Genomic DNA, 21,877 nt, shown 5'->3' with positions numbered 1-21,877 from the left:
AATAAGATAAATAAAGAGCATTGCTAACTTCACATCCAGCAGTAAACAGCAGTCAGCAGCGGATCAGCTGATCTCTCCCTCCGTACAAACGCTCCGTTCTGATCTAGCTCCACTGGACTTTCAAAGTAAAGGTGACGCAGCTGAAAATTAGTTAGGCTAAATAGTGAAACAGCGGCGCCTTTATAGCCGATTTTAGGATGAAACTCTGAACATAACCTGAAACAACAGATTTTTCTTTTGCTGCGGCCGCCATTGTCTCCTGTCTTGTTGTTGTTTTCTGTCTGCTCCGTGTGCACGCCATGGATGTATTATATTAACGGTGCACGCGGGTGAGTCTGTAGCTGTTTGAGTGACAGGCACGTCGCCGCTGCCAGGGGAGTGACTTTGATTGACAGGTCAGGTATCATGAATCAATCCGATTGGATGAAAAAATGACCCAAACGCGCTGATTGGCCACGGGCGCAGAGAGCTGCGCCCGGAGGAGAATCTTGAAGTGACCAATTAGAGACCAGCATGAAGTCACATGGAAGCCAAAAGTTTAAGAGCCCACATACACACTCATTAGGCCGGCGCCCCTCGCTATTGAAATGTATGAAACAACCCAGAATAAACCCAATATGGAATGGAAAGGCTTACGAATTTCAAAGTAAAACCCATTGTATGAGTGAACACTGAACAGATATGGTAATTACTTTTTATTATATTTATGTTTACTGTGTCTACACTTTTTTCCTGAAATTTTGATGGGGGCGGCGCCCTAGCGCCCCCTATTGACCGGCCGCCACTGGTTGGCCTTCTGAAATCTATATGCACTCAATACTTGGTTGGGGTTGAACTACTGGAAATTGACTTTTCCCTTATATGATAATGTAATTATTTGTTAATGGTTGGCAAGTATGACACACACACACACAGACTTCCTGAGGATGACATCGCCCCCCCCCTCCCCGAGTCTCATCACATGACGTCATTAATCAGCGATGACATCACACAGTCAGAGGCCGTCCGTCTGTCTGCCAGTCGTCACCTGGTTTCCATGGAGACGACCTGTGACATGAACATGGAGCTGTGATCAATAATCCCGATCAATGACGTCACTATCAGGGTATTGGAATAAAAGGCGTAGTACGTAGCTACGAGTGTTTTGGCCGCTCAGGGCTTCCGTACATCCCAGAGTCATCACAGCCCAGCCTGTGTGTCGTCACGGCGACGGCGAGGTGAACGAACGGTCCAACGGCCACAGATGAAGGTGAAAGCTCTGGAAGTGCCTTTGAGTTCTGACGGTTTCTTTTCTATTGATCATCATCATCACGTCCGATCGTTTTATTGGTGCTGATTCTCGGCTGTCAGCGCGTCGTCATGGAAACAGCTGAGGGCGAGTCACATCATCATCGTCAAGGTGCGTTCGCTGACCTCTGGTTTCCCTCTGATGAAAAAACGTTTTAATTTTCACGTTGATCCTTCGTTTAACCAGGTACTCATGATGTCATTGTTATGAACTTTGCTGCATTTTGTGTTAAGTTGTTACAAAATGCAGCTGTTGCACTTTTATTATGAAGAAAATGTAATAATTTGGTGCATTATATAACAACTTGTTACAAAATGCAGCAAAGTTTATGTTGCGTTCAAGAATTTTATTCAATAATGCGGCGCTAGAAGGTTTTTAAGACATCCAGGGTCTGTTAATCTAGAGCCGCAACAATTAATCGATTGATCGCACAATAATCGATTTGTAATTCTTTCATTTTTTGTAGTTTTTCTTTGAGGTACTGTGGGAGATTTTTTTTTTTTTTTTTTTGATTATTCTGTTATATGTATTTAAGTGATTATGTATGAGTTGGTATATTTGTGTTTAATTTCTGCATGTTGTTATTTATTTGTGTCTGATGTAGAGGATTTATATCCTGTATCAGATGTTTTTTCATTCATTTTTTATTCATTAAATCGATTATTAAATTATGTAATTATTATAATAATCTAATAATCGGTTTGAGTCGTTTTTGATTCCAGCTTCCTAAATGTGAATATTTCTGGTTTCTTTGTTCCTTTATGACAATAAACTGAGTCTCTCTTTGGTTTGTGGACAAAACAAGACATTTGAGGACGATGTCTGGTGGTTTGAGAAACACTGATTGATGTTTTACAACATTTTATTGACCAAACAACTAATCGATAATAAAGATAATCGTTAGTTGCAGCTCTATAATAATGTAATAAATGTTCACCTCATGATGTAATAACGCTGCATTTTGTAACAAGTTGTTACATAATGAACCAAATTATTACATTTTCTTCATTATAAAAGTGCAACAGCTGCATTTTGTAACAATTTTGTGCGTTATGTAACAACTTGTTACAAAATGCAGCAACGTTTATGACATCATGAGGTGAAGATGTATGACATCATTACCTGGTTTTACCTGGAGAACAGACAGGAACTGGAAATGTACTTAAGTACATATCCAGAGGATTTGTACTTTACCTGAGTATTAGATTTCTTTGGTACTTTGGTACTCTTACTTGAATACATTTCCAAGACAAATATTAGTACTTTTACTGGAGTTAATTAGTAGGAAGGCTGAAAAGTACTGGTTACTTTCAGGTCTTTTTCTAAAATCCTATTGGACACAAGCTGTGTTTGTCTGTGAAGGAAACCCTAACCCCTAAAAGCAGCACATCAGTGCAGCTGAGCAGCAAAGAGTTCATTCTCACTAACAAGAGTTAAAAGCTCCTTACATTCATTTACAAACTATTAGAGTCATTCATTGATGTGGAGAATAAGACATTTACTCTGACTCTTACTTTTACACTGCAAAAATTCAAAATCTTACCAAGAATATTTGATTTATTTCTAGTCAAAATGTCATTTCTAGTCAAAATAAATCAAATTCTACTTAAAATAAGACTCGTCACATTAAAAAGCAGCTTGTTTTTAGACACTTTTTACTTCTTTCAAGCAGATTTTCACTTGAAATAAGTAGAAAAATCTGACAGTGGAGCAAGTTTTTCTTTCTTATTACAAACATAAAAAACTTGCTTTCACTGGCAGATTTTTCTACTTATTTCAAGTGGAAAATCAGCTTGAAAAAATTAAAAAGTGTCTAAAAACAAACTACTTTTAATGTCATGAGTCTTATTTTAAGTAGAATTAGATTTATTTTGACTAGAAATAAATCAAATATTCTTGGTAAGATTTTGAGTTTTTGCAGTGTACTTAAAGTAAATTTAAAAGCAAGTACTTTTTTACTCTTACTGGAGTAACATGTCGACTGAGCTACTTTTACTCGAGTACTCTGTCCATCTCTGCCTGTTGTTGTTGTTGTTGTTACCTGTGCAGGTGAAGAACGCTGCTGCCTCCTGATTGGTCGTTCATCTGTCTCCTCCTCCTTCTTCTCCTCCGTCACACCTTTGTTTTTCTACTGTACAGTTTTCTATTGGTTCATAAACAGGAAGTGGGGGGTCGGGGGGCATTAGAGGGGGGGGGGTCGTTCATCTTAATAAAGATCTCTGACTTCATTACGTTTCATTGTCTCGCTCACTTCCTGTCTGTCGGCTCTGACTCCGCCCACACACACACTCACACACTGTGTAGCGTACCCTCCGACAGATTGTGGACCCGACTGATGATTTTCACAAACAGCTCCATAAACCACTTTGTAGAAAACCAACGTGAGAACTGAAGAAAACACAAAAGCACAATTACATTTATGTTTCCACTCTGCACACCGTAACTTTACCGCAGGTGAGCGAGAATTAGCTTAGCTTTAGCATAGCAATAACGTAAATATGACCGTAACACACACACACTAACCTTCTACCTCCTCGGGGGTAGGTAGCTAATACCGTCTTTGGTGTTTTATTCTTGAGTTACCGTTGCTTTATCTCCTTATTTTCCTTAGTTCACCTTAAAACCTTTTACTTTTACCGTCAGCTCATTCATACTGTTCCTTGTTTATACCGGAAGACACAATACAGCCAGGAAGTGACAAGGTATGTTAGCGGTCTCTTCAAAATAAAAGCTCATTACAAATATAACCTTCAAAACGGACAATATGCATATAAAAATCAGATGAATGACATTTTACTATAATGCACTCAAATCATGAAATATATTTATGTAACGAAATCATGTCACAATGCATTTAAAGTAACTTAACTATTAGTTTTTAAAGATTTTAACTTATTTAACCATTTGAGCAGTACCAGGCTGCCCTCTTGTGGACAAAATGAGTAACAGCAATACATAAAACCAAAAAGTGGTCCGCTACACACTGATTATTTATTATTTATGATGATTTATTTACTTTATTTATTAGTTACAGGTTTGATCAGGTCAGAGAACATCGCCCTGTTACCATGACAACCCCCCCCCCTCCTCCCCCATCAGTCACCATGACCTTTAACCTTTGACCTCCCCCCTCCTGCCTGTCTGTCTGTGTGTCGGCGGCTGAGATCAAAGGTGTGTCGCACCACGTCACCGAGGGAGGGAGGTGGTGGAGGAGGAGGAGGAGGAGGGGTCACCTTGGCAACGGTTACCATGGAGACTGAACGACGGAGGGAAGGGGGAGGGGGAGAGGGAGGGAGGGGTGGAAGAAACCTGTAGAGGTGTGTGTGTGGGGGGGGGGGGGCAGAGGAAGATGAAACAAGGCTGTCAGTCAAAAGCTGTGATGTCATCACTCACACACACACACACACACACACACACACACACACACACACACACCTGTTCTTGTATTAACCCTCCTGTTGTCCACCTGGGTGAAGGAAGGACAAAGGAAAAGATGGGAGGAAAGGAAGAAGTGGAAAAGGAAGGAATGATAGAAGGAGGGAGGGAACAGATTGGGTCAAAAAGGAAGGAAGAAGGAAGGAAGGAAGGAAAGGAGGGAGGGAAGGAGTGAAAAAGGATTGTGGAAAAGTGGAAGGGAAAAAGGAAGGACAGAAAGATGGAAACTCAATTGGATCAAAAGAGGAAGGAAGGAAGGAAGGAAGGAAGGAAGGAAGGAAGGAAGGAAGGAAGGAAGGAAGGAAGGAAGGAAGGAAGGAAGGACAAAGGAAAAGATGGGAGGAAAGAAGGAAGGGAAAAAGGAAGGAAAGATAGAAAGAGGGAGGGAACAGATTGGGTCAAAAAGGAAGGAACAAAGGAAGGAAGGAAGGAAGGAAGGAAGGAAGGAAGGAAAGGAGGGAGGGAGTGAAAAAGGATTGTGGAAAGAAGGGAGGGAAAAAGGAAGGAAAGAAAGATGGAGGGTCAATTGGATCAAAAGAGGGAGGAAGGAAGGAAGGAAGGAAGGAAGGAAGGAAGGAAGGAAGGAAGGAAGGAAGGAAGGAAGGAAGGAAGGAAGGACAAAGGGAAAGAAGGGAGGAAAGAAGGAAGGAAAGAAAGATGGAGGGTCAATTGGATCAAAAGAGGAAGGAAGAAGAAGGAAGGAAGGAAGGACAAAAGGATTGAGTAAAGAAGGAAGGGAGAAAGGAAGAAAAGAAAGAAAGAAGGAATGGAGGAAGGGAACAAATTGGGTCTATGACACAGCAACTGACCTCTGACCACACACACACACACACACACACACACACACACACACACACACACACACACACACACACACACACACACACACAGCGACACCTGTCGGACCAGACCAGCACGTGACGCTGCGGTTCTGACTGAACTGACGGAGGTTCTGGTTCTGGTTCTGGCGCGGTGACGTCACAGCACCGAGCAGCTGCAGAGTCTTTGCCCCCCCCCCCCCCCCCGCCCCCCCCCCCCCCACCCCCCCCCCCCCCCCCCCCCCTCACCCCCCGCCCCCCTCCTCTCCCCCACGAGGGGCGGGACCAGCGGGACCACAGACACCGGCTGCTCCAGTCTGAGTCGCAGCGGGAAGACGCAGCTCCTCTCCCCGGTCCAGAGGCGCCTCAACCCGGCCTCAGCAGCCGCCGCGCCCCGCTGGAGGAGCTGGAGGAGCTGGAGGAGGGAAAGAAGGCGAGGCAGTTGTTTTATTAGTCCTGTAGCCCGGTCTTTTTTAACCACCAGTTTGTCTCAAAGGGCTTCACATTCCTCACATCGCGACTGAGGAAAAACTCCCTGGAAAACCTCTTTTACCAGGGAAAAGCAGCAGAAAGCTGAGGGAGAGCAACAGAGGAGGAGATAGAGGCGGTATCTTCCTCTCGGCATGCAAGCAGTTTCTTTTCCTAGTGCTGTGAGCAGCTTGAACTCACAAAAGTCGCATATCTCATTTTTATTTTTTCATTATTATGCTGCTGCAGGCACCAGTGGCACTTTGCACTTTACAAAGTATGCATTTGTTTTTATACGTAGGACTGTAGCTACTTTCCTATGTGACCGCCAGTCTGTCCATGGGGGGAAATTGTCCATTTTTATTCCATCTATTCTATTGTACTATCTGTTAATTGATTAATTGTTTATTTATCTGTGTATCGGTTGTCTATCTATCGTCCTCTTGTTCCTTTTTGAGCTCTTGCAAACCCTTTTTTTTCTCCAACGTGGTCTGGTCTCCTTCCACAAGGCAAATGAATGAACTGACTGTAACTCTGTGACTCTGAGTTGGAGCAGAGGAGAGAGAGAATAAAGGAGGAGAGGAGAGAGAGAATAAAGGAGGAGAGGGAGGGGCGTTCCTTCCTTGTCCTCTGCTCCAGACGCAGCGTCACCTCGGACTGGACCGGGACCGGGACCGGAGGGACCGAGCGGATCTATAACAACACATCGGAGCTGATGGAGCTGATGGAGTCCTCCAGGGAGGTACCAGGGTCTCCAGGGTCTCCAGGGGGGGTCTGCTGCCCCCCCACCACCGTCACCCTGGAGAACTGCTACGAGCTGCTGTGCAGAGCCAAGAGGAGCGGGGGGGCGGGGGAGGAGGAGGAGCGGCAGCGCGTGCTCCGGTTCATGAGCGACAACTACCTGCAGGTCAGTGATGTGGTCTGATCTGGTCTGGTCTGGTCTGGTCTGATCTGGTCTGGTCTGATCGATGCGTTCACAAAGACAGAAGAAAGACAAAGAGATGCCAGAATACAGACAAAACATTGGCTATCTGGGTGGTAGTAGGTAGGCTATACTGGTTTTTAGGTGGGTACATTGTTCATACCTGTATCATAGACTATAGTTAAATAGTTTTGTTGTAGGCAACAAGGCAGCTTTATAGGCTAGTGTATTTCATACCAAGGGGCCACTCAATGTGCTTTACATAAAATTACTTGACAGGTCAGTGCTGTAGTCTGATCAAAGCATTTCCCAAAGCCAGAAGAAAGACAAAACATTTGCTATCTTGTAGGTATCAGGGCCGTTGTATAGGGGAGAAAGGTGATGATAACTCTAGGGGCCCAGCGCCCAGTGGGGCCCATAAAAACCCCAGTCGTCTAATCTTTGTATGACTGAATTATTCTGCATTAGACCCTGACTAATACTTATAGTAATGCTGCATTAGCATCAAAACAAAGTAGGCTAAATAAAAAATTATAATACATAAGTAGTCTAAGAAAAAAAAGGTAGGGGGGAGGGGGCCACTTTAGTATTCTTTAAGGGGGCCCAGAATTCCTAGCAACGGCCCTGGTAGGTATACTGATTTTTAGGTGGGTACACTGTTCATACCTGTAGTACCTATCATAGACTTAAATAGTTTTGTTGTAGGCAATAAGGCAGCTTTATTTATATAGCGCATTTCATACCAAGGGGCCACTCAATGTGCTTAAAAACAAAAAAATGTAACCGGAAGAATAGATAAAAACATCCAATTTTTAAAAATTTACATAAAACCCAAATAAATATATATAATGAAATAAAAACTAGACTAAAATAGAGCATAAAATATGAGCTTGTAGCATGATATATTGACTTGTATTAAAACGATTAAAGCTATCAGTAAGCGATCCGGTGGTTTTGTCTAACTTCCTGTCAGCAGATGGAGTTAGCAGCCCCCGCCCTCGTCATGGATCTATTGGTCCTCGTCCCTACGTCACCACATTCAGGCGCATCCCTTGGCTGCACACACAGAGAGGACTGCCCCTTTATGCCGTTCTCTCTCCTCATTGGATAAAGGTTGTAGGATACAAGGAAAGTTTTCTCCTGGGCTCAGAGCAGAGCAGAGTGACTGACAGACCCGTGTTTCAGACCAAACACTCTATAGAAGTGATTGCTGTCGGAAGATACAACTATTTAAGACTTAGATTAACACAAACATTCACCTGACTTCTGCTTTAAGAGGTGTTACAGTGGAGAGATTTAAAGATTTAAAGTTCTTTAAAGGAGCATTATCGCAAATTACAATTCTTTGTTCGGCCACTAGATGGAGCCGGCTTGTCTCATAACAAAAAGAAATTCTGCATTTGCTCCACAGACACTACACTGTTGGCTATATTTTGTATACGTACATAGCCAACAGTGTAGTGTCTGTGTAGTGTCTGTGGAGCAAATGCAAAACTGAAATATGCAAAAAAATAGGTTGAGGGGAGCCATAACTTGATGGCCTATTTATTGGCCTATTTATTGCATATTTCAGTTTTTTTTTATTGCTATTGCTGCTGTATTTGCGATAATGCTCCTTTAAAAGAGCTCAGCCATGGGCACATGGGTAAAGAAATGTTTTTAACCTGGATGTCAAAGTGCTTACAAGCTGATTTCACGACCAAATTTGTACTGGGTTTACTGAAATATTATAGCATTTATACCTGAGTATCACATAGACTACTGCACGGCTGCTGTGCTGCAGGTGCTGCGGAGCCCCGCGGTGTTCGGCCGCCTCTCGGCGGGGGAGCGGGAGCTCATCCTGGCCCAGAGGATGGAGGGGAGGAAGCTGCTGGCCGTGGCCGAGAGCAGCGAGGTGTCGCTGGAGAGCAGCCGGCCGCACAGCCCGCCTGACCCCAGCTTCATAAACGTGAGTAGTTCTGGTTTCTTTGTTGCTTCATGACAATAAACTGAGTCTCTCTTTGGTTTGTGGACAAAACAAGACATTTGAGGACGATGTCTGGTGGTTTGGGAAACACTGATTGATGTTTTTAACATATTTTAACATTTTATTGACCAAACAACAAATCGATAAATCGATAATGAAAATAATCATTAGTTGCAGCTCTATATCTACATAACTGTATCTTTCCAAGAATATTTGTCTTATTTCTTGTCAAAATGTCTAATTTCTAGTCAAAACTAATCTCTTTCCACTTAAAATAAGACTCATCACCTAAAAATGAACTTGTTTTTAGATCATTTTCACTTGTTTCAAACTAATTTTCACTTGAAATAAGTAGAAAAATCTGCCAGTGAAAGCAAGTTTTTTGTGCTTGTAATAAGGAAGAAAAACTTGCTCCACTATCAGATTTTTCTACTTATTTCAAATGAAAATCTGCTTGAAAGAAGTAAAAAGTGTCTAAAAACAAGCTGCTTTTTAATGTGATGAGTCTTATTTTAAGTAGAATGAGATTTGTTTTGACTAGAAATGAGACAAATATTTTTGGTAAAATATTGAGTTTTGAGTTTTTGCAGTGCCAACGCTGCTGCCTCCTGATTGGTCGTTCATCTGTTTCGTCTCCTCCTCCTCCTCCTTCTTCTCCTCCTCCTCCTCTGTGTGACCGTGCCTCAGAGCCCTGAGGAGCCGAGCCCCCGCCGGGTGTTCGTCCTGGACCCGGTCTCGTCGCGCTGGGAGCAGCTGACCCGGCTGCCCGAGGCGGTCCCGGCCCGCGGCGCCGGCATGTGCACCATGTACAACTACCTGTTCGTGGCGGGCGGCATGGACGGCCGCTCGCGGGCATCGAACCTGGTGTTCTGCTACAACCCGCTGACCGACCGGTGGCGCCCGGTGCGGCCGCTGACGCAGCCGCGGTGCCAGCTGCGGCTCGTGTCCATGGACGGGCACCTGTACGCCGTCGGAGGGGAGTGCCTGTTCACGGTGGAGCGCTACGACCCGCGCGCCGACCGGTGGACCGCGGTGGCGCCGCTGCCGCGAGGCTCGTTCGCCGTGGCGCACGAGGCCACGTCGTGCGGCGGGGAGCTGTTCGTGTCCGGCGGCTCGCTCTTCTACCGGCTGCTGCGCTACGACTCGCGCCGCGACGAGTGGGAGGAGTGTCCCTTCAACGAGAGCCGGCGCCGCAGCACCGACATGGTGGCGCGCCGCGGCCTCGTGTACCGCTTCGACGTGGACCGGGACCGCGCCGGAGTGAACGTGCACAGGTGGGTCGTTCTCAAAATACCGGGAAAAACGGGAGCGTACCAGCGTACCTATGTTCTCTGATCGGGGAATATAGGACCCTCTTTTTGAAAAAGGGTCCGATATTTACCAAAAAGGGCCCCATGTTCCCCGTTTTTACCAAAAAGGGTCCTATATTTACCAAAAAGGGTCCTATATTCCAAGTTTTTACCGAAAAAGGGTCCTATGTTCCAAGTTTTTACCAAAAAAGGGTCCTATGTTCCAAGTTTTTACCAAAAAAGGGTCCTATGTTCCCTGTTTTTACAAAAAAGGGTCCTATGTTCCCTGGTCGTGATACATACTGGGGAACATAGGGCCCTCTTTTTTAAGAAGGGTCCTATATTTACCAAAAAGGGCCCCATGTTCCCCGTTTTTACCAAAAAGGGTCCTATATTTACCAAAAAGGGCCCCATGTTCCCCGTTTTTACCAAAAAGGGTCCTATATTTACCAAAAAGGGTCCTATATTACAATTTTTTACCAAAAAAGGGTCCTATGTTCCAAGTTTTTACCAAAAAAGGGTCCTATGTTCCAAGTTTTTACCAAAAAAGGGCCCTATGTTCCCCAGTCGTTGTTCCCCCTTTTTACCAAAAGGGCCCCATGATCCCCGTTTTTACCAAAAAAAGGGTCCTTTGTTCCCCGTTTTTACCAAAAAGGGTCCTATGTTCCCCAGAATGTGACGTATGTGACTGTTGAAGGGGTGTCCCAATTCGTAGGGGTTGACCTTCGACCCTTGCCCCTTGTAGCTCCGTTTCAAGGGGCGAGGGGCAAGGGCTAGGGGTAGGGATGAAAACTAGAATTGGAATTGGGCATTGGTCTTAGTCGGAGGGGAGTGTCTGTTCAAGACCAAAAAAGGGTCCTATGTTCCCTGGTCGTAATACATACTGGGGAACATAGGACCCTCTTTTTGAAGAAGGGTCCTATATTTACTAAAAAGGGCCCCATGTTCCCCGTTTTTACCAAAAAGGGTCCTATGTTCCCTGCTGTTGTTGGTCGATGGACTCTCTCTCTCTCTATCTGGCCTGTCTAGCCTCTACCTGGTCTTTTTACTAAACTTAACCAACTCCTTTCTTCATGGCCTAAACCCAACCAATGGGACAATTCCACTTCTCACTCAAAGTCACAACTCAACTTCTCACTCAAAAATAGGAAAAAATCTGCAAAGTCACTCACAACTCCACTTCCAGGTATGGGACCAAAAATTGCATGTTCCCCGGGTCCTTTTGGGGAAAAGCAGGGAACATAGGAACCTCTTTTAGAAAAACAACACCAATGACAGATAACTAAATACGTATTATAAATTTAAAAAAAGACAAATATTCTAGTTGTCTGTTATAGTTGGTAACATGGTCAACATGCTAATAAATAATTTTACTACTACTTTACAAATACTTTTTTGACTCGGAAAATCACCGTATTTATTCATGTATTGTATTGTGTTGTATGTTATTTATAACGCTCCAGGTACAACACGGTGGTGAAGGCGTGGCACGGCGGCGCGAGCTTCCCGCTGCAGAACCCGCTGCCGTTCCGGTGCGCGGTGCTCGAGGACCGGATCTACTGCGTGAACCGGACCCAGGTGCTGCAGTTTGAGGTGCGCGACGACGAGGACCGGGGGGAGGGGTTCCTGCCCCACGCGCTGCCCCCCCCCGCCGAGGCGCGGGGAGCCCTGGTGCCCTTCGTCCTCTGTCTGAGGCGGCCGCACCCGGACACGGACCCGGACCGGCCCGAGTCCGAGTCCGAGTCCAGTCCGGGACCGGGACTAGAAGCGGTTCCACAAAGCGCTAACTGACCCCCCTCAACCCCCCCCCCTCCCCCGTCCAGCTGTGCCTTTGACTGAAGTCTGTTTCACTTGTTGCTGCATGAAAACCAGATGTTTGTTATGAGCTGCAGCAGAACATCTGGCCCCGCCCCCTCTGAACATCTGGCCCCGCCCCCTTCTGAACATCTGGCCCCGCCCCCCTCTTAGTTTAGTTTATTAATACAGGACAGTGTACAATACCATTGATCACTTCTGGAACAGAGAAGAGATGGTTGTACCAGATTTAGCCACTAGGGCTAATTTCCATCTGTAGCCCAAGTCTGTAGTCTGAACATCTGGCCCCGCCCCCTCTGAACATCTGGCCCCGCCCCCTTCTGAACATCTGGCCCTGGCCCCGCCCCCCTCTGAACATACATCTGGCCTCGCCCCCTTCTGAACATCTGGCCCCGCCCCCACTCTGAACATCTGGCCCCGCCCCCTTCTGAACATCTGGCCCCGCCCCCACTCTGAACATCTGGCCCCACCCCCTTCTGAACATCTGGCCCCACCCCCCCTCTGAACATCTGGCCCAGCCCCCCTCTGAACATACATCTGGCCCCGCCCCCCTCTGAACATCTGGCCCCGCCCCCTCTGAACATCTGGCCCCGCCCCCTCTGAACATCTGGCCCCGCCCCCTCTGAACATCTGGCCCCACCCCCCCTCTGAACATCTAGCCCCGCCCCCCTCTGAACATCTAGCCCCGCCCCCCTCTGAACATCTAGCCCCGCCCCCTCTGAACATCTGGCCCTGGCCCCGCCCCCTCTGAACATCTAGCCACGCCCCCTCTCTGAACATCTGGCCCCGCCCCCCGCCACGCGGACAAAGGTCAAAGTCTGATTCTTTCTAAGCAAAAGGAACAAAATAAACCAAATAAAACTGTTCTCTCTGTGTGTCTGAAGCTTTTATTTTGACAAGGCAGAGAGGAGCGTTTCTACTTCCTGTGAGTCTGGACCTCTCACACACACACACACCTGCTCAGTGTGAAGGTCAGTGTCATATTCCTCCTGCAGCAGCTTCATCATCATCTGTAACTGAGACCTGGTCCCTAGAGCTGCAACTAACGATTATTTACATTATTGATTAATCTGTCGATTATGTAAATGATTAATCGATTAGTTGTTTGATATTTTTAAACATTTTATAACACTTTATTGACCAATCAGTGTTTCTCAAACCACCAGACGACATCGTCCTCTAATGTCTTGTTTTGTCCACAAACCAAAGAGAGACTCAGTTTATTGTCATAAAGGAACAAAGAAACCAGAAATATTCACATCTAAGAAGCTGGAATCAGAGAATTTGGACTTTTTTTTCTTTAAAAAATGACTCAAACGGATTATTAGATTATCAGAATAGTTGACGATTAATTTAATAATCGGTTATTGTTGCAGCTCTAGTTCTGACAATGACAATGAACATTTTCTCTCTTCACTTCCTGTCAGAGTCTCATTGGTTCCTGTTGATTCATCAGAATCTCACTGCAGCGCACACACACACACACACACACACACACACACACACAGTATAGTTTACTGCAGCACACACACACACACACAGGAGGTGGCAGTGTTTAGTGTGTGTGTGTGCGCATCAGTAAGCTATACTGAGTTACTGTGTGTGTGTGTTACTCGGTGTGTGTGTGGTGCCACCTGCTGTCCAGACCTGAACTACAAATAAAAGTCTTTTGGTGTTGAGCCAAAGAGCGTTTTATTGTGAAAAGACGTGTTTACAGTGTTTACAGTCAAATTCAATGTTATAAAAAAAACAATTTAAAAAAACATTTGTGAGCAAAATAAAACAGGAAGTCAAAGCAGAGAGCGGTTAGCAAAATAAAAGTGTGAAGATGTTGGAGCCCACTTCCTCCTGCTTCACCACCAGGACAAACTTTATTCTGAAAATCCTCCGGTGAAGTTCAGAAGCTGCTGCAACACACAACAACACACACACACACACAGATGAGGCATTTTATTTTGAAGGTATGAACGCTGCGCTGAGGAAACGCTGATAAAATTCACATTTGTCCTCTGAAAAACCTCGTATCTACAAATATTACATGACACAGAAATGATCTGTTTGACGCAGAGAAGGACGACCACAGACACAACAACAACCACAACCACAGACAGACACAACAACATAGACACAACAACGACAACCACAGTTTGTCCTGTTTCACGGCTCAGTGAGTCAAGGTTATTATAGTTTTAAAATGTTCATTAGTTTTTAGTTTAGTTTGCTTTTTTATTTCAGTTTAGTTTTAATGAGTTCAACAGGTGATGAATCAGTTTTAGTTTATTAGAGCTGCAACAATTAATCGATTAATTGCACAATAACCAATTTTACCAAATGCCAACTATTTTGAGGTTATTTTTAAAGTTTTTTAATTAAGAAAAAAAGTCAAAATTCTCTGATTGCAGCTTCTTCAATGTGAATATTTCTGTTTTCTTTGTTCCTTTATGACAATAAACTGAGTCTCTCTCTGGTTTGTGGACAAAACTAAACATTTAAGGACGTCGTCTGGTGGTTTGGGAAACACTGACTGATGTTTTTAACATTTTTCAACATTTTATTCACAAAAAACTAAGAGATGTTAGTTGCAGCCCTACTTTAGTTTTTATTTCGTTTTTTTATTTTGTCTTAGGGTGAATTCCAATTCCCCTCTTAGCCCTAGCCCTTGGCCCTAACCCTTCGTTTTGCGCGTTCACGTCAAGTGGTGGTGTCCCGATTCTGGTTCAGACGAGGGTTAGGGGGAAGTGGTAGGGCTGTTTAGATCCCCAATGTGCGGTGGGTTCAAACAAATGACGGCTGTTTAGACATTTGCCAATGTTTTTGGGGAGAAGTGAAGCTCCACCTGTGGAGCAGATCAACGGCTCGTCACGGAGACACCACCCATCTGGAGAGCTCGTCAGCCGGCCAACCTCCGTCATCATCCCGGGACAAAAGAAGATCGCTAATTAACTTACCCACAGGTTTTTAAAGGTTTACCACCGGCTGGTTACATTCTTTTTAGGAGATAAATGCTGGTCTCATTGATGAAATGTAACAATTGTGGCAGTCGCAATAGTCTGTTTGAATTAAAAGTGAAGGTTCATATGTGTATTGGACAGAGCAGCGCCTGGAGGCTCTGTAGCCTACGTACAGAAATCACCACATTTACATCAATAAATAAATATTTTACAATTAACCGATTAGTCTGATTTTATTTTATTTTATTAAGTTAACATGGTTTTGAATACAGGATTTTTAGCAAAAGCTTGTTACGTCTGCTTATGTGAAAGCCAGCAGAGACGACTGATGACGTATGTGATTGTTGAAGGGGTGTCCCAATTTGTAGGGGTAGTTTTAGTTAAAGCAGAAGTAAGCAATATTTTTGTGTTAACATAAGTCTTAAATAGTTCTATCTTCTGACAGCAATCACTTACATAGAGTGTTTGGACCGAAACACGGGTCTGTCAGTCACTCTGCTCTGCTCTGAGCCGAGGAGAAAACTTTCCTTGTATCCTACAACCTTTATCCAATGAGGAGAGAGAACGGCATAAAGGGGCAGTCCTCTCTGTGTGTGCAGCCAAGGGATGCGCCTGAATGTGGTGACGTAGGGACGAGGACCAATAGATCCATGACGAGGGCGGGGGCTGCTAACTCCATCGGCTGACAAGAAGTTATGGTGCGTTCAAGGCAACTCGTAACTCGTGTCTTTCCGACCTGTGAAGTGGTACCAGTTCGATCTGGTACGACTTCACGGGTCAGAAGTTACGAGTGGCCGTTATAGTGACTTTCACAGGTAAAACAGGTCGGAGAAACACGAGTGGGTTGCCTGGAACGCTACAAAGTCGCAAGTCGTGACTTGAAGCTGTAATTTACGGTTTCAAAAGCCTGCCTGGAACGCAGCATTAGCCAAAACCACCGGATCGCTTACTTCTGCTTTAATTAAAACTACAATAACCTTGGTCAGAATCAAAACTAAAGATGAACAGAGCGGCTGCAGCTCGTTCCTCATGAGTTTGACTGAGCCGGAAACAACAACACCACAACGTTACACAGATGTTTCACAGATGTGAGTGAAGTTTGGACCTGAACTTGAACGTCCTCACATGGTGAAAGACGAGCCATTGTCGCTGGACCCGTCCATGGAGCGGTGGCTGGACACGTAGACCTCGGTGGTGACCCTGGAGAAGCGGCGCGGGCCCATGTACTTCTTCCCCAGACACCACAGGTCCTGCATGATCCTCCTGAAGTGGTTCCTGAACTTCACCCCGACGAAGGCGTACAGCACCGGGTTCAGGCAGCAGTGCAGGTAGGCGATGGTCTGCGTCACCGTCTTGGCCACCTGCAGCCTGTCCGACCCGGCGCACGACTGTGTGTCGAACATGGTGACGGTGTCGTAGAGCAGCACCATGTTGTAGGGCAGGTTGCACACAAGGAACACCACCACCACGGCCATCACCACCCGCACCGCCTTGTGCCGCTGGAAGTTCTTGGCCTTCAGCAGCGTGACGATGACCGCGGTGTAGCAGAAGATCATGATGAACAGCGGCAGGAAGAAGCCCACGGCGAGCTGGATGCTGGGGACGGCCTTCTTAGTCGCCGAGGCCATGTTTTTGTTGTTGTTGTTGAACTTAAACTCGCAGACGTACTGTGGAGACCTGGCGGTCTGATTCTCAGTGAGTAGGTCGCCTAAGAGACTGGTGTGATTTTCGATCTGATCCCATAAGAGAAAGTCATCGAAGCCATCCATAGTCAGATTCTCTGTCAGTTGTTCATATGTTTCGTTGGTGAAATTCAACCCATTGTCCGGGAAGAATATTGGGGGGGAGAACTCGTACCAGGTGTAGAAGTAGAAGGAGGGGACGGACAGCAGTATGGCCAAGATCCAGACGATTCCGCAGATGACGCGGCTGTAGGGCAGCGAGCGCAGTCTGAAGCTGCGCCGGGCCTGGACGATGGCGATGTAGCGGTCGGCGCTGATGCAGGCGAGCAGCAACATGCCGCTGTACATGTTGACGCTGTAGGAGCCGCGCAGCAGCTTGCAGGCCGCCGCGCCCATCGACCAGGACGACAGCTCGTTGTGGACGATGAGAGGCAGCGCCACCACGAACAGCAGGTCGGCCACGGCCACGTTCAGCAGGTAGACGTCCGTCATGGACTTGGTCTTCTTGTAGAAGGCGTAGGTGACGATCACCAGGCTGTTCCCCACTAAGCCCAGGATGCAGATGATGGTGTGGATGTACGGACCGACCACCAGCTCCACGCGGTGGTTGTTCTCGTGACCGCACGGTGAGACAAAACCGTCTGTATCGTTTAAGAGGTCGTAGACGTAGTCTTCTTCCTCGTACTGTGGGAAGTCCATCCTCTTGGAGCTGTGCTGTGAAGAAGAAGGAGAAGAGCTGATTCATGTTGGTGGTTTTATAACTCCTAAATTGGCACTTATTGGACCACGGATGCCCGTTGGGCAAAATGTTGAAGGAAACCCAAGAAATACACAAATATTGGTTCTGAGGCTGAAGAGCGTTACTTTTTTAGTCAATGTATGTTCCAATTAGGGCGAATGGCGTGACTTTTTGGAAATATTGTAGACACATTTCTGGAAAAATTGGTACAATTTCTCCAAAAACATTTAAACATTGCTAGAGAAAAGTGGTAAAAAATATCAAAAAAAAGAGAAGTTTTTAAAAACAATTCTACAAAAAAGTGATAAGATTTATTTAAAAAAGATTTCAAGAAAAAAGTTGTAAAATTTCTACAAAAAAAGTTCAAAAGGTGGTAAAATTTCAAGAAAAAGTTGGAGAGTCCAGCTGCTGCAGAGGACGAGAGCAGGACTCGGGGATCTTCAGAGATCTACCTGAACATCCAAGTCCTGGTCTCAGAGTGCCGGTCTGGGTCTGGGTCTGGGTCCAGCAGGGGTCTGACACCAGGTTTGCACCCTGAGAGGTTCAGGTCTCTGACTGGATCACAAACCCTGGTGGAAGTCTGAGAGTCTGGAGGCTGACGGCATCTGTGTTTACCATCAGGTTCAAAATGTTGTTTACATTTTTTAAAATCCAGATGCAGGTCTCGTCCTGTCCCCCCAGAGACCGACTCAAGTCTCTGCTCGTCGACTCAGACGCTCGTGTTTCACTTTAGTTTATTATCAGAACAGTTCACTTCAGGTTTTATTGGTTTTCTTAGGTCACACCATCTGATTGGCAGAGCTGGTTTCAAATCCATTAATGCTGTGTTCACATGGAGACAGCTTATTTATGTTGGCATGAAAAAGGGTCGAAAACAGCCACAATATGTCAATATAATATGCCGTTCATATAATATCAGCCATGTTTCAGTCGTTGTCACTGTAGTTTCTGTTCTTTCCCTTCCTGTGTGACTGATTTTTGAGGAGTGTAGTCTCAATCATTTCTCCCTTTTGACACTATATTTTAAATCATTGGAAAGCCTGATTAGTCACCTCTACGACAAGGTACAACTTGTAAGGATCTTGCTTTCGTGGAATGAGCAACACAGCTAAATGCGTGGGTAGCGCCCCGCAAAAATGTGGCAAAATCCCCTACAATACATTCCTGTTGTTATTCACTCTTGTTCTGAGTTGCTTGGTGGACTGGATGATCGCACTCACAAAAAAAACCCCATACATTTTTACACTTTATCATTTGACACTGTCACTGACTTCAGTAGCTTGTTGAAGATCCGAACACAACCCTGGCACAACGGCTTGAAGGGATAGTTCAACATTTTGGCAAATTGGCCCATTGCCATAATCCCTATAGTCATAGCAGTAAATAGAGGTAAATTCATGCTAAACCGCTGATGCGTGTTGCCTTCAGGGACAGTTTTTCATCAACAGTCTCTGTATTTCCCTCTAAAACAACTCTGTCTGGTAACGTTCTGTTATTAGAACTCCTTTTGTTTGTTACCCATTTGTGTATTTTAATGTCTAGACCTTCACCCTGCAGGATGCCCCAGGTGTAAAACACACCCTCGGGGGTCGGTGCCAATGCGGTGCCAGGGCGCATGATCAATTGGAGGCATAGTGACAGGAACCTCAACTGTCACACTTGCAAGGAAATAAAAAAGCTAGTCGGCCGGCAGAAGTCTCTATTACATTATTCACCAACGGCAAACAGCTAAAACTTCCACAACAAGATCTTCACCTCATCGCTCCATGCTCCCGAAACACTGCCAGTCACAGTTGTCGTCACTTTGCCGCTTAGCGCTGTGAACTAGAATCTGAACGCTGGATGTCACGGTTTTACCTCCATTGTACACACTGGACCTTAAAGTCCATATTTTGCTGTTGGATGACAACCCATTCCTCAACCAGGAGTTATTGAAGGTCAACCAGCGTGGTTGTGTTGGTCACGCTAGCACGTACATCACGCCCAAGCCAGAGTTCAGTTGGGTTGAGGTCTGGACTCACAGCAGGTCACTCCATCCTGTCACGATCCTGGTTCTGTGTTGGAGAGCGTTGCCAGTCTGGAGGATGGAGTGAGGTCCCAGATCCTAGAGATATTGGAACGCCACTGATTCCAGAATCGTATTCCGATATCTCACTACATTGAGGTTGCCATTGTAATGGTAAATTTGAATCTTCCTGTGTTTTAATCACTTGAGATGTCCCCACACCCTGCTTTCCCCCCAGGATATCTCCTTTTGTTTGTTACCCATTTGTGTATTTTAATGTCTAGACCTTGTAATTGTAATTTCAACCTCTTTGTAAAACACCCAATTCAATTCCATTGCATTTCAAGTACCTGAGACACCCAACCTCTCACTTTCTCATCAATATTCAAACCTTTTTGTATTTTGAATTGTGCTGACTAGGCCTCTTAACTTCTCACCTAAACACAATACCCTGCAAGATGCCCCAGGTACCAACCCCTGCAGCAGACAGAGGGGTGTGGGACACACCCTTAGGGGGCATTCCTCAAGTATAAATGTTCAGATCTCCCCATTCTCTGGGTTTTTTCTTTACCGTCACCGCTCGGATGAGAACTGACCTTTCCTTGCAAGGAAATAAAAGCTTGTCGGCTGGCAGAAGTCTCTATTTCATTATTCACCAACAGCAAACGGCTAAAACACCTTCAATGATGACAAATTCTGTTTTGGGGATTGCCCATTCCACGAATGTACGATCCTTACAAGGTGTACCTGGTTGTAAAGGCGACTAATCGGGTTTTCCAATGATATAAACCAATTGGTGTTATTAAAAGAGAGAAATGATTGACTGAAAAAACATTTCCGAACTTTTTTTTTGAGGAGCGTATCACAATAAGAGAGCGCTCTGTCTCTGGACCAGCTCCGACCCCGATCCTCAGCTTCTTTTGCAAGATGTAGATCAGAAAGTTCGGAGTTGACTCAAGAGTTCAGTTCAGTCGAGATGTAAACGACCTGAAAGTTGCACAAATGTCACATTGGTCTGTCGGTGGGTGGAGGGGTAGAGGGGTGAAAGGGGGGGTGAGTGGGGGGGGTGTTACTGCTGCTGTTAAAGTAAAGACTTGACGAGGTTTCACATGAAAATGCCCCAGTTGTGGTCGACATAGTTGGTGAACAATGAATATGAAGGAGGGAGAGGAAGTTTGCAGAAAAGAGGTCAGAGGAACGAGTGACCCAGTTCTGGTGGATGTGTGGTTTAGTCTCAGGTATGTCAGGTCACGTCGAGGTATCCAAGGAAACGAGTTGCTTAATGTGCGTGTAACCCATAACCCGTGGTTCTCATGAAATTAGATGAGACTTACTGTACTTTTAAAATTTAGTGTGTGTGTGTGTGTGTTTGTGTGCATAGGTGTGTTTACCTGGAGACCTGCAGTGCTCGCGTGTCCAACTGGCTCTGGTTCCTCAAACGCCTCGTGTTCCTGCTCAGTTTGTCGTCTGCAACTTCCCGTATTTAAAATGTCACCTGGAGGGAAACAGGTGAATGTAAATGTAAATGTGTCTAAATAAAAACAATAAAAGCAATACAATAGAATAAAACAAACTAAAATAAAAAGTGTCATCAAGGTACTGGGTATTAAAAGCCATCCTAAATCCTAAAGGGTAGTGCGCCGAGCTTCCAAGATCATCGGTTGCAGTAGACTTCCCTCACTTACATCACTTTACTCAACTAGACTCATCAGAAAGGCCAATAAAATGATAGCAGATCACTCTCACCCAGCACACTACCTCTTTAATCTTTAAACATCTCGTTTTAGAGACAGCACCTACCTCCAAGCCATCAGACATTTGAATTTGCACTAATTACTTTCGCACTACTTACGCACTTTCTCCTCGCACTGGCACTTATGCTGGATGTGACGCTGCTGGGTATTGTCCTTCCCGTACATGCATTGTACGGCATTGTGTGTATTATTTATTGTGGTGTATGTGGTGGGAGTACTGTATTGTTTTTCTGTGAGAGCAAAAACCAAGACACATTCCTATCAACTTGATTTTACTTGTTGACATGGCAATAAACTCTTTGAATCTTGAATCTTAAATAAATACGTTTTTATTCTAGATTTGAAGAGGCTCAGGTTAGAAAATGATGATGATGGACAGGTGAGGGAGAGGCACGTGTCACCTGTCCAGGTGTTTGTTTCCCTACAAATGCCTCTGTTTATCTGAGCACTTCCTCTAAACACAGCACTTCCTCCGACCATCAGCTGACCGGCCTCAGGTTCTCAGGTTCAGACACGACACCTGGTTCATTAGGATTAAAGTTGGTGAGGCTGCCTTTAGTTATCATGCTCCAAGATTATGGAACAGCCTCCCCTTGCACATCAGATGCACCCCAACATTAATATCTTTTAAGAAAACCCTGAAAACATTCCTTTTTAGCTGTGCCTTCCAGTAGTCTAGTATTATGCTTTTATTGCTTTTGACTGTGTTTTTATTCTATTTTATACAATTTACTTAATTATTTAT

At 45.2% G+C, this 21,877-nt stretch overlaps 2 protein-coding genes across 2 annotated transcripts; one reads left to right on the top strand and one right to left on the bottom strand.

The window, feature by feature from the left end:
- Positions 1 to 6,724: 6,724 nt before the first annotated feature.
- On the top strand, positions 6,725 to 12,116 carry LOC146961060 (kelch repeat and BTB domain-containing protein 11-like). The gene is made up of 4 exons (XM_085771647.1): positions 6,725 to 6,916; positions 8,715 to 8,879; positions 9,585 to 10,171; positions 11,650 to 12,116. Exons 1-4 carry the CDS (start codon positions 6,725 to 6,727, stop codon positions 11,975 to 11,977), a joined length of 1,272 nt encoding a protein of 423 aa, XP_085627773.1. The 3' UTR covers positions 11,978 to 12,116.
- Positions 12,117 to 15,923: 3,807 nt separating this feature from the next.
- ccr6a (chemokine (C-C motif) receptor 6a) lies at positions 15,924 to 17,348 on the bottom strand. Its single transcript, XM_085771150.1, has one exon. The coding sequence runs from the start codon at positions 17,331 to 17,333 to the stop codon at positions 16,074 to 16,076; it is 1,260 nt and encodes a 419-aa protein (XP_085627276.1). The 5' UTR covers positions 17,334 to 17,348; the 3' UTR covers positions 15,924 to 16,073.
- Positions 17,349 to 21,877: the final 4,529 nt, after the last annotated feature.

Source organism: Trachurus japonicus, chromosome 24 (genome assembly GCF_045865225.1).
Source record: "Trachurus japonicus isolate A0001 chromosome 24, Traja_1.0".
NCBI lineage: Eukaryota > Metazoa > Chordata > Actinopteri > Carangiformes > Carangidae > Trachurus > Trachurus japonicus.
The sequence above is the reverse complement of the archived record's forward strand: the minus strand, read 5'-3'. Positions and strand labels throughout refer to the sequence as shown.

Bases quoted from the DNA above. Each gene is read 5' to 3' on its own strand.
- ccr6a (XM_085771150.1), bottom strand. From the start codon at position 17,333: ATGGACTTCCCACAGTACGAGGAAGAAGACTACGTCTACGACCTCTTA.
- LOC146961060 (XM_085771647.1), top strand. From the start codon at position 6,725: ATGGAGCTGATGGAGTCCTCCAGGGAGGTACCAGGGTCTCCAGGGTCT. The intron at 6,917-8,714 runs GTCAGTGATGTG...GCTGTGCTGCAG, and splicing joins TGAGCGACAACTACCTGCAG to GTGCTGCGGAGCCCCGCGGT. The intron at 10,172-11,649 runs GTGGGTCGTTCT...ATAACGCTCCAG, and splicing joins GCCGGAGTGAACGTGCACAG to GTACAACACGGTGGTGAAGG.